Below are 12,387 nucleotides of genomic sequence, written 5' to 3' on the forward strand. Positions count from 1 at the left end.
ATCACGTTCAGACAATCAGAAAATCAGCAGGCAGGCGTGTTGTTTGAACTAACATGGAAATACAATAGATGAGCTGTTGACATAAAACAATTCCTAAATGAGGATAGGAGATATACTGTGGTCATTCCGAATGCGAGTTGAGCTATTCTTGCAACGTGATTACATATAAAGTCAATACAGAAAAGGAGATGCTTGTCTTTTTTTGAAGATTTTTGGGGGGTTTAAATGATTATTTTTTTTCTTATACCTTTCAATGACCGTCAATTATAAGTGGATTCAACTGAGCCAACTGTAGAGTAAATGAGTTGTTTAATTTGTTCATCAAATCATGATCAATTATGTTCCCCCCCCCCCCAAACTTGATGAACATTGATTGATCCCAAAAATCCGGATTGCGTAAAAGCCTAATTCCTAATTCCTCCCTGGGAAGTAGGACTGGGCAAAATGGCCAAAGAATAATTTTTTTTTCATTCTGGATGATTACAATTTTAATAAAAATAATAAATTGAACAGTTATAAACACATTTTGTAAACCACCCTTCCACGAGTCTGCCACGGGCAAAATTACAAATCACAATAATGTTTGGATGTAACAGAATTTAAAAACATTTTTAAAAATCCAGAAGAAGTCCTGAGTATATTTATATGTGCCTCAATTTCACGATTCAGCGAATTTTTAACTATTCGATTTTTAAAATGATGATTAATTGAATTAATTTGATTTATTGCCCAGCCCTACTGGGAAGCATACTATAATACTGCACATTGAAATGTAAATAAACTTGTAAAAATATACATTTTTATAACACTAAATGAATTATGACAAATAAGAATCAAAAAATCCCCGAGCTAACAAATTTTATATTAACTGCACTAAGCAGTTCATTGTCACCGGACTGGAGTTTTACATATTTTAATGAACGCATGTCATTAGCAGTACCTGAGAGGTCCAAGCAGGTATTGGATCCCTCCTCTCCCACCCGTCCCGACTCTGTCAGAGTGCTGAAGAGGGTGCCGATGGGATCCAGCGGGTGTCCCACCCAGCCCTCCATGTTGGTAATGGAAGTGTGGCCTTTATGGAGCAACTCTGAGACAAACAATACATTCATCAGTACACAACAAGCGGAGGATAGAATATTCCAGGTGGGCTGAAAACGGGGCCTCACCTTTTTTGTGCCTGCGGAAGTGCTCGAGTTGCCGCTGCTGTTGCCGTCGTAACGTGTTCACAACGGCGATGGCCAGACGGAGTGCTTCTCGTGGGTAACCGTGGGAACGCAGAGCATCCACCCTTGCGCAGGCTGTCGGGACATGTTCTATGACCAAAAATATATAGGGAGAGAATTGTAAAGTTTATTGCAACATCTCCCGTGTTTCTATATTCTCCGCTCACCGTGCCACAAGGGCCAGCCGCGCGCGTCAAACAGGGAGCCCTCCTGGTTGTCGTGGTAACAGTAGTTGGCGTAGAGGTCACTGGCGATGATGTGCTGGAGGTGGCGGTCCTGCCAGTGCAGGTCGCAGGCCTCAATGGCCCGCGTGAAGACAGTCCTGTGGGGCCGCATTTCTGCGAGGAAGGGTGACGGACGCACTCATCATCATCACCAGAAATTAGGGAAACATCAACAACAACAATAATATTCATAAAACATATTTTAAAAATGTTTCTTTTCTATACAATATGTAAAAAAAAAAAAAAAAAAAAAGCCATTTATTTTTAAATTGTGATGAAATCAGGGCATTTCTCAAAATTGTGTAAGTAATTTTGAGAAAAGGAAGTAAATGTTTTGCACCATTTTAGCATGGCTATCAATAAATCTCTAGTGGAATAATAATAATAATAATACCATAAAAATAATATAATATTAAATAATATAAAATATAAATCATAACATGAAAAATAGTAGCCATTTTCATTTTTTGTTTTTCATGTTTTGAAAATTAATATAAATTATAGGGTATATAATTTTATTTTCTTAGACCAATGTTTGTCTTCAATTACTTGTTATTAACAAACAAGTTAAAGAAAAAACATGAGCAAAGAACAACTTTCTTCATTTAAGTATAAGTGAATATTCACTATACATGTGAATACTTGGGCGGGAAAAAAAAAAAACTCCAACATGCATCCAACTAAAAGAAACAAAACAGCCTGGCAGCCTGATTGTGTAGAATTAATTAATTTTTATTTTGAATGCCATTAAATGAAATTGACAGGTGAAAAAAAACCTGTGCAACACCGACCTTGGTTGCTGTGGGCACCCTGAGGCAGCGAGTGGGTGAGGTTGGGCAGCTCGTTGCCATGGTTTCCATCCTCCCAGGGGCACACGTCCACGCTGTTCCACCTGCGCAGCTGCCGCAACCATGACGACTTTTGCTCCGCCTTGCAGTGCGGGTTCAGTACGATGCACATCCACAGGGCGCCTGGTGGACACCAAAAGGATGGAGCCGTTAAAGTTGTGTGCGCAAGAGTCACATTTCATCTTGAGACTGGAAAGATGGGCCTGATCGGAAATGTGAATGGTTCAGTCTGAACACAAACATCTCAAGTTATGAGAGGGTGTGTAGACTTGTGCAACCACATTATCTCACTTTGAAAAAAAAAAAAAACATACAGGTTGTAGGTAATGGTGGACAAACTTTCGAAATGACTTATCCTGGTCCGGTATCTGTACAGGGGTGTGTAGACTTTTTATATCCAGGGTACATCTTGAGGGCGTCTTTCAAAGAAGCGCAGCACTCTGAGCGGCCTCACTATTTTCCTCCTGGAGCGCATTTTGTACCCCACAAAAAAGCATGTGAAAGAACTTAACTAGTCCCGAGGCAACGCAGACTGCGCACACATCATTTTGGAGCAAATTGGAACAAACAGAATATGAAAAGTGGTTCACTCTCACGGGATATGAGCACATTCGGGGATTTTACTCTGTAGACTGTGTTGCACGACCCATTGTGTGTGAGGGGTGGGTTTGGGAGAAAGGGCGAAGACAAGGACAGGATGTGAAGAGGTAAAAAAAAAAAAAAATGGGGGTGCACATAAAGAAAGGTAGGGGGAAAATAAAGTATGAAATGGAAAAGAAGGAGCTGATGCGGACAAGGAGGCTCGGCTTTGAGTCTGGAGGAAGACGAGGAGCCGCAGCCTCAAAAGCAGGCGAAGACAAAAGAGTGAGGATGAAGAGAAAAGAGGCGAGCGTGGCGGCAATGAGCGCACATCACGGGGAGTGATAAGGACTCGAGAAGAAGGGTTTGAAGTGTCGGCTTCAAAAAGAAGAGAGCCGACGCGCGCGTCCAATTCCGGGAATACGTGGCGCTCAAACAGATGAGATCATTGGGCTGTCCAAACAAAAAGTGCACGACGAGAGCAAAAGGGAGACGAGACATCGACGTCAACAACGTGAGAGGCAGCGGCGAAGACAACAAAGGCTGGAGAGAACATGGCGGCTGTCCTGTCGCTTTTTGAGCGTCTGTCACAAGACGGCACTGCATCAAACGCAAATAGTGCTCAGTTGAAGATGGAGCCTAGCTATTTTCATTGGGATTATTTATTTTCTACAGAAAAAAACAATGCAAAACTCCACCTAAACACTTTGAGATTCTGTCAAAAATGAGCACTTGTATGGAAAATGACCTGTTTTCAGGGAATACGTCGGCCATGTTGCCGTGATTGTGGAAAATGCTAGCATGTGTGCTACCTGCTCCGTTTATGGTCAGCCACATTGGCGGAGTGTATTGCAGCCATGCTAGTGGAGTTTGTTACAGAATGCCAGCCATGTTTATCGAGCGCATTGCAGCCATGTTCGAGGATTGTGTTGCAACATGTTAGCCATGTTGGATGATTGTGTTGCAGCATGTTGGCCAACGTTGTGGAGTGTACGATTGCATCTTGGCCAAGTTTGAGGAGTGTTATCTGGCCAATATTCACACTGGATTTTCTGTGTTTGTGCGGGTTGTCAAAAACAAAGAATAAACACACACACAGCGTGTCTTTTGGGCAATGTCTGGGGCCGATCACCCAGCTTGTCGAATGTGTGTGTGTGTGTGTGTGTGTGTGTGTGTGTGTGTGTGTGTGTGCGTGCGTGCGGCATACCCAGTTCGTCCCAGAGCTGTCTGTACTTGTCTGTCATGGTGGTGCCTTGCTGTCTCCACAGCGCCAGCCGAGGGTCGGCCATGAACTGCTCTGTGATCAGTGTTAACATCCTCGCTCCGTTGGAGTCACGCATCTTCAGCATCTCTCGCACCTACAGGGGCCAATAGCGAGGGCCGTCAGTATGCACACATAGACATACACACAATGTGGATGCAATAATAAACACTAAATTGTATGCAGCTCAAAATAATGGTCACTTTATGGACACTTGAATTAAATGAGGAGAAAAAAAATACCGTTCAGGAACAAGATTTGCTATTGTACTCTGTACAATAATGTAGCGTATGGGTCTCTCCACCGAGTCCTAATAATTCGGACCTAGCGTGTCAATGCAAACAGACTGTTATCATGTAAATAAAATACAGTAAAGCCCTTTATTCTGTATCAGAAAAATATGATTACTCCTTAGCTTCAAACTATGGAAATCAGTTAGTTTTTACCTAATACTAACCACTAACTTTGATAAAACACTTCCTTTACTTTCATACAAATGTTTTGTTTTCTTTCCTTGCCCAAAGGTGTCAGAAGTTTTTGGTATCTTAATGCTAACTAGCCAAGTTTTGTTTTACCATTTTTACGTGCACTAATTCTGATGACAAACTAGCTAAAGTAGCTAACTATTGAGCTAGGTAGCCAACTAACAAACTCAATTTATATTAACATTTAGAAAATTTCATATAACTAACTAACCAAGTCTTATTGCATGCTACAATTCACAATTCTAACTAGACAACAAACTATGTACCAGACTTAATGGTTAACTAATGAGTTTGCTAGAAAGCTAAAGCTACCACGGACAAAGATTCACCAAAATCCATTGCTGTTTTTGCCCATATTTAATTAACCATATTGATGACTATATGGGGACTCAAATATTTGAAGAAGAAAAAATTCTAAATTTATCATGAATCATCAGAATTTGACTTTTAAGTAACAAAATATGCTCCCCGCCCTAGACAAGGCTACATTACATTGCGGGGCTTTATGTATCATTCACTTTCATATTGCAAAACATTTGGTCAGTCGTTTACATGATTCAAAAGCAGAAGAGAAGGCTGTAGACATACTTTTTATTTGATGCAACAGACTTTGCAATGCCTTTTGAAATGCTTGCCTTCGTTGCCAATTGTAGCATTTAATTTCCACGGTCACATCATGCAAAGAAATAAAGACAAGCTTCGTGGCTTTTAGTCTCTCAAATGTTGTGTGGAGTACTTTTTGCGTCCTTGCCATACAAAGCGGTTTTGAGCCTGAAGCACGTTTTGAAGCTGGGCATTCATCCGAGAGAGAGTTCACATAGAATACGATCGACATGTTGCACTTGAAACCTGGGACACACGCAGGTTCTTTTAGACGCCGGCTGATGCAAAGTTTTGTCATCATCATCATCATCATCATTTAGGTTTTGCCTCTCATCTGTGTGTGCATCATGTCAAATTCTACTGTGTACTGTATATGAATGTGAGTGTGTCTATACACACTGTTAAGGAGCATGGAGCCGAGCAGCCTGCACGTTAATGGTATTGCTCTGCTGACTTTTCAGTGCACACAACACATTAACGCTAACGGCTAACCTCACCTTTGCTACTGTAATAATAATACCACACCAGAGTGCGCCACACAATTCAAGCGTTGTACAAAGATATCACAAAAATTAACTATAAAATATATAACATATATATATTTTATAGTGGGGGAACTCGATTAAAAAAAAAAAAGGACAAGCCTTAAAGACTGTGAGAAGAAGCGTACGGCAACTGCTAAAGTTAGCATAAGAGTTTTCAGATAAATAGCTCGCCGCCAACTAGCTAGCTGCTTATTTAGTGACATGAGATAGTTGAAATATGAAAAAACAGCTCTCAGTATGACGCCAAAACTACACCTATAATCATAAATAGTAGTAGTCCGTCTTGACTGAGCACAGTGAGCAGTGAGCACTATTACACTATATAGTGCTTTTACTGTTTAGTGTATATAATTATGCTATTTAATGCTTATGCATGTCCTTTGAGATGAACTCTGCATTTTGTTTCCTTGTACTTGTGACGCGTAATTACAAAGTTGAAGCTTTTTTTTTTTTTTTTTTTCTTGAGACTGTCACTCAAATATATGTCACATGCATAGGACAAATGAAAACATCCCTCAAACAGATGCCGCCCCTGTAATGATCTCAGTTCATACCGGGACAGTTAACTGCTATTACCTGTTGAGCCCATTTGAACTATGGTGAAAGCAAAACAGCAGCATCTATCTATAGATGCATGCAGTTAAATTCAAGCTGAGTTCCACACACATTTTAAATACATTATTTCCATAATAATCACTTTTAGTTTGTTTTAATCAACTCTTTCACTCGACAGACTGTAAATTGTTTTATTGTTTTAATATTGTTCCAAAAACACCTCCCTCTTCCATCTAAAGTTGGGCTAATATTCACCCCAGACCAAAATTTGCAGCCATACGGCACCTTTTTGAAGACAAATCGTTTGATGGATTTTTTTCGAATGCAGAGATGTACCTAATGTTGTGGCCCATGAGTGTATATGCATACCGCACATATCGTTCGCTGGCTTCCTCCAGCAATTAGCCGCAAGCTAAGAGGCAGTACAGCACTTCTAATGCATGTGCCAATGTGCGTTGGAGATTACTTGGAGAACAAAGGTCTCCTCTCAGGAGGGAGATGAGGAGCATATAAGTGCACTAGAGAGGGAAAATATTAACCAGATGCAGAGTAGAGACTACATTTGTCTTGCTGCGGTGAAAAGGAAAACCCGAGGACCGAATAGCATGTTTAGGCCCGCCTGTCGGGTACTGAATGCGCCGTTGTGTACGTGCGGTTGTAAAGTGTATGTTGAAAGAACAACGCTGGCGGCTGTTGACCTTGCTGAAGAGCAGGTTGAGCTGCTTGCCCGAGCCGTGGTATCCTCCCTGGGACAGGAAGAGCTTAACTTGCTCCTGAACCTGCTCCTCGTCCAGATGCCAGCAGTTCTCGTCGTCCACGCTGGCCCCAGCGGTCGGGTCCGGTGCCCCTATGACAGATACACAAACACTGTATATGAGTTGACGTAAGTATCTTACAACATTGAGATTGTGTTTGTTTTTGTTCCGTTCTGTACTTTTGAAACTGATTTTTGATGATATTCTCTAGGTCTCCTTTGACTGGCTCCATTCCCATGTTTGTCTTGTTAAAAGCACCAAAGAAAGTCCTAACGCCATTGTCAAAATAAAAAAATGCTAGCAATTTTAACTCTGCAAACTACCTATTTAATGTCTTACCAAGCTGGCAGAATAGAAGCAAACAACAGAAGAGAATAAAAGGCATAACCCTCATTTTTAAACCTCCCTGCAATCATCGCCATCTCCTTCTCACTGCACTTCGAGAGGTAAATAAGGGCTCTATATAGCGTTGATTAGAGGCATCCAATCTCCCCTTTACTGTTTGCGTCCCATTAATGAGGATGGCATTGATCCTACCGCAATTTACCTTCATCCCTGAGTCGATACACACACATACACACGCAGGTGGAAGCCAAACGACATCTCACGTACAAATGACTGTATGGGTAAATGCATGCATGGCCTACTTCAAAGGGGTACGAAACGATGCAATAATATCAACACAAGAGACTGTTATGAAGAAAGCCATTGACGATACATGTTACGATCTATATGATTATGGAAGTTAAAACATCCGAAATGATCACTTTCATTTATAATCCATCCAGATAAATATAAACGTAGTATTTTGCTCTCGCTAACTAAACATTACAATACAGCGATTGCATGATCGTCCAACAATGATTCAGGTTGATATTTGTGCAGCTAAAAAGGGGGAAAAAAACTAATAAAAAAAAATAAAAAATCAACCATTATGTAGCTCCTGATTAGATGTCAATGCATTATTTTGACCAGATAACCTTAGCATCATGAGAGGTGACAGATCAATATATCTTATAGAGTAGTAACGTGTAACTTGGGAAAAGAAAAACTGATTAATCCTTGACAGGGCAATGGCATATACGACAGAGGAGCTTCCAATTAATTGTGATAGTTTGCACACAAGTATCATGGTGAAACAGCAAAAATTACAGCTTTTAAGTGTTACTTAAAAAAAATATATATACAAAGGTTAATTAAAAATAGCCATTTCCCGCCTTGAACACAATGTATTTTAAACAAAATATAGAAGTAGCTCTGTAGTTCCGTAGTTTCACCACGGAAGGAAAAACACACTAAAATGACAAAATAATAAGCATACAAACATGTTTTTGTTCTCATTAATCTGTTGTTTTCTTTCAGTTTGGATTTCTTACACTTGACGCTTAACAAGGAAGTATTCATCCATAGAGTACTCAAAACAGAATGAAATTCCATTTGAGCGTTTATCAACAATACTGTATTGATAAATGGATTCAATGTAAGGAAGATTTATCATTATGCAAATTTAACACACCAATATTTGTCCCAAACTCTATATAGCATTTAGCACACACTCACCATGGACCTGGTTGATCTCGGAGTTCTGCGATAGGATCTCGTCAGCCAGTTTCTGTGCTGTGGGCAAAACCTCCGTGTGGTGGACCGAGATGAGATACTGGACGAATTTCTGCAGCTGGTCGCGGCTCATCTGGAACAAGGTTTCCGAGATGGGCAGGTGCAGTTTGACCTGCTCGGGTTTGCGCACCCGATAAAGCGAGAGCGCCACCACGTGGGCGCAATAGAAGATGTCCTTGTTGCCGCAAGTGCACGTGACCGCCGTGATCTTGCAGCGGTCGAAGCTGACGCTGACGCTGCATACGAGCTCCGGCGACGAGGGCGTGGCCGGGTCCGTTACCGTGCCGCTCAAGTGGAACCCTGGAGATGAGATGGACGACAAAAATCGTCTTAGTTCAGTTATTCTCAGTGGAAACATTGAATTAAACGTTTAAGCTGTAATGTAACAGTGGCTGAAACTGATGTTTTTTTTGTTTTTAAGCCAATACTCTACGTTCATTACAAGGGTTACAGCTCAGTTGTACCCCTGTACACCAAAACACTTTTTATTGCCCATCATTGAGGTACCAGCCACTGTGGTACGGTACCTTCAGGTGGAGTTGGACAAACTACGGTCTTTTGATTGATGAACAGAGACTGGACCATTTCTTTTGAGATTTTAGGACACAATCCAAAACATGCTGAAGCACCAAGTGGTGGACCTGAGTATGATATGCTCACAAACACTTGCATACTTGAAACTAAGTCAAAACTAGCCAAGAAGCGGACTCTGAATGCTATGCTAAAAACGTTAGCACCAAAGTAACAGGCTTTTGATGTGTGCTTAAAAGTCAAACAGATGACATATGTCGAAAGAACAGCAGCAGAATTTCAAGATTTTAGCCGACTGTTCACCAGCTGAATTTGAAATCGGCTTCAAACTGTACGAGATCACTCATTTTTCATGTTCCAGAAATGACAGATCGTTTCACATATCCTTACAAAGAAATGCTCAAGCTATATGCCTTAACATTGAGGCTTAATTCACACAGTGTATGTCCCAGCAGTGATAGATAGAAATCAGGTCTAGTGGAAACTAGTGGGAGACAAGATACAGCTTGGAACAATTAGTTCATCACCCTGTATATTGTGTTGTGCTTCATGATGTCACATTATTCCAAACAACATACATTCCGACATTCGGGACAAATTTGAGCATATTCCCTCTCTCATGATCAAAGTCAACAAAAGCCTGACTGTTGTGAAAAAAATAAATAAAAAAAATAAAAAAATCCTGCTTAAGTGACACATCTCAGCGAGTTCACATCTGCAATGCATGTGAACGACAATGAGGAAGTGAGAAGCGTGTGGGGACGTTCCAGTATGAATTATAGACCCCCTCCTCCCACAATTTTAAATACAATGTTTGATCTTATCCCTGACTGCGCTATCTGGAGGCGAGGCCGCTTTTTATTATGCCGGGATGAATATGAATGAGCAGGGTGGAGCCACACCAACCCACCCACACACATATTCATGCACACGCACGCACAGGATGAGCATATGAAACAGACACACGCTCGGCCGCAGCGTGAGATCATGCATTTATTAATAATGGGAGTGGCCAAGGTGGGTTTATGAATGCATTTATGCGCTCAGGAGAGATGCGCCAACCGCACAGGCGAAGACATACATCACCTAAACATGTTTATCAAAGGGTCGAGCGCACGCAACGCTGTTATATCAAGCATGTATTAGAGCGGATATCAAAGCGGCTCTCCATTGATGTGAGAGGCGAGGGAGGAGTTGAATATTTCATCGCATACAGATGGAAATGGGACGCATGCGTTGGCTAAACAAGGGGTCAGCTATCAAGGGTTTCACACATACAAGCACTGCAGGTTGGACGCTAAATAAAACACATCTTCTAAACACTTTGTAAGCCATGTGACCAGAATTATTATTTTTTTTTATTACATTTTTACTGATGTAGCTAGCAAACAATACTAAACAATTTATTGCTGTATTTATTCTATTTTTCGCAGTCTCCCTGTATTGCGGATTTTTTTTTTAACCTATTTTATACAATTTATGAAGGTTTGATCATTGAGAATGGTTAAACAAGAGGGAAATGTGTGAAAAAGTAAATGCCTCGATGAGAAAAGTGCATAAACTGTGTGGTGAGGGGTTCTACAGTCTTAAAACATTTATAGTACCCGTACTTAGCGGATTTCATTTATTGCGGGTATTTTTTGGAACCTAACCCCAGCGGAAAAGGAGGGAACACTGTATATCTAGGGATAGAAGAACACAAATTTGACATTCATTTCATGCTATTTTAAGGAAATCATCGATCTGTCTAGGGGGGGGTGGGAAGTGGTGCCGGACATACTAATTATTTCATTGTTGTTTATTTTCAACGCATGGAAATATATAAAATGAGTAAATAAATATTAGGAGTATATATTTAATCAACAGAACACCTTTATTTGAGGTCTATAAAAACTAAAGGCATTGCTTTTTTTTTTTATTATTATTTCAGGGAATTCAATCCAAACATTTTCTTTACAATATATTCATGTACCCACACTAGTCTAAAAATGGCGCCCTGATTAATATTGTGTATTGTGTGTCGATTATGAGATAAGCAGTCAAATTAACCTGTTTTTATCAGTCTCATGGGGAGACCATATTACCACTAGTTGTGGACTGAAAATGAGTAGCACAGGTAATAACCAATTACAGCTCAGCTTCAGAAAACAGGTGAACCGTGACTGGTTGTTTACCTGAGCCCTGAGCAATGCGATGTCTTTTCAGTCAACATAAAATGACAAAATGACGAAATGATGAATAAAAACAGGTACATTTAGCTGCTTAACTCATATTCCACAAACTCAATAATCAAAATACTGTTTTTAGACTAGTGGGAATTTTTTTTGTGTTTAAAAACATCGTTGATCTGGGATCTACGGTAAAGGCATTATACTTTACTTTTTTAGTATCTGTACAGTGTGCGTACTTTTGCTGAGAACACAAACCGATGCAACAACGCTATCTGCACGAGCAGGAAGTGCTGGCGGCAAATATGCAAGCATTTGCCAAGGAAATGCTCTTGTGCTTTTCCCTAGCATGGTGAAAGCCAGCTGGCAAAAGGGAGGACACCTTTACGAACAATATTCACACAAGACGTGGTGTGCGCGGAATATGGCAGCCGCCTGCATCTGCGCTGATCAAAGCGAGCCAACGCCGCTGCGAGGGAGTCACGCCGACTCACCTAAGTGGGACAAAAAGGCTTACAACCGTGCAGCTGGTGCGACAACGGAGGACTAAACAGGATTCTGTTGGTGTGTAAACTACACACAGATAACAGAAGGCTTTGGAGAAGAGATGTTTCACTTTTGCTTTTGTTGCCATGATGATGCCAAAACTACACCAACCGTTGCGGGCAAGGGCTACCGAAGAACAACGATATGGATTTTGATGATCAGGTAAGTAAAAGTTGTGGTTTTAACATTTTAAATAGGAAGGTTTTCTCCGTGGAAAAGTGTCATTGAGTAGGCGACAAAGGGTCGCCATGGCAACGGCAGGGATGCTATCCTCCTGATTAAAAGCTGGTGCACCATCAAAGTGGTGCTGAACCAGTTTTGTCTTTAGAGTACCACATATCGTTGCTGTAATACAAAGTATTGTGCGCATGTGTGTGTGTGTGTAACATGTTTCAAGAGGAGTCCGGAGAGTGCAATGAAAAGAGAACATCAAAAACATGTGAGAGC

The 12,387-nt window shown here is 40.8% G+C and overlaps 1 protein-coding gene across 2 annotated transcripts in view; it reads right to left on the bottom strand.

Annotated features, from left to right (window-relative positions):
* LOC144019116 (zinc finger SWIM domain-containing protein 6-like) overlaps positions 1 to 12,387 on the bottom strand; it is a 67,333-nt gene that overhangs the window by 18,097 nt on the left and 36,849 nt on the right. For both annotated transcript variants that reach the window (XM_077521949.1, XM_077521948.1), the window contains exons 2-8: positions 8,639 to 8,995; positions 7,022 to 7,170; positions 4,082 to 4,232; positions 2,239 to 2,418; positions 1,391 to 1,561; positions 1,167 to 1,313; positions 941 to 1,087 (exon numbers count right to left, since the gene is read on the bottom strand). In XM_077521949.1, coding sequence (XP_077378075.1) covers positions 941 to 1,087; positions 1,167 to 1,313; positions 1,391 to 1,561; positions 2,239 to 2,418; positions 4,082 to 4,232; positions 7,022 to 7,170; positions 8,639 to 8,995 — 1,302 coding nt within the window. The remainder of the gene's footprint in view (positions 1 to 940; positions 1,088 to 1,166; positions 1,314 to 1,390; positions 1,562 to 2,238; positions 2,419 to 4,081; positions 4,233 to 7,021; positions 7,171 to 8,638; positions 8,996 to 12,387) is intronic.

The sequence above is a fragment of the Festucalex cinctus genome, chromosome 5 (genome assembly GCF_051991245.1).
Source record: "Festucalex cinctus isolate MCC-2025b chromosome 5, RoL_Fcin_1.0, whole genome shotgun sequence".
In the NCBI taxonomy this organism is placed as follows: domain Eukaryota; kingdom Metazoa; phylum Chordata; class Actinopteri; order Syngnathiformes; family Syngnathidae; genus Festucalex; species Festucalex cinctus.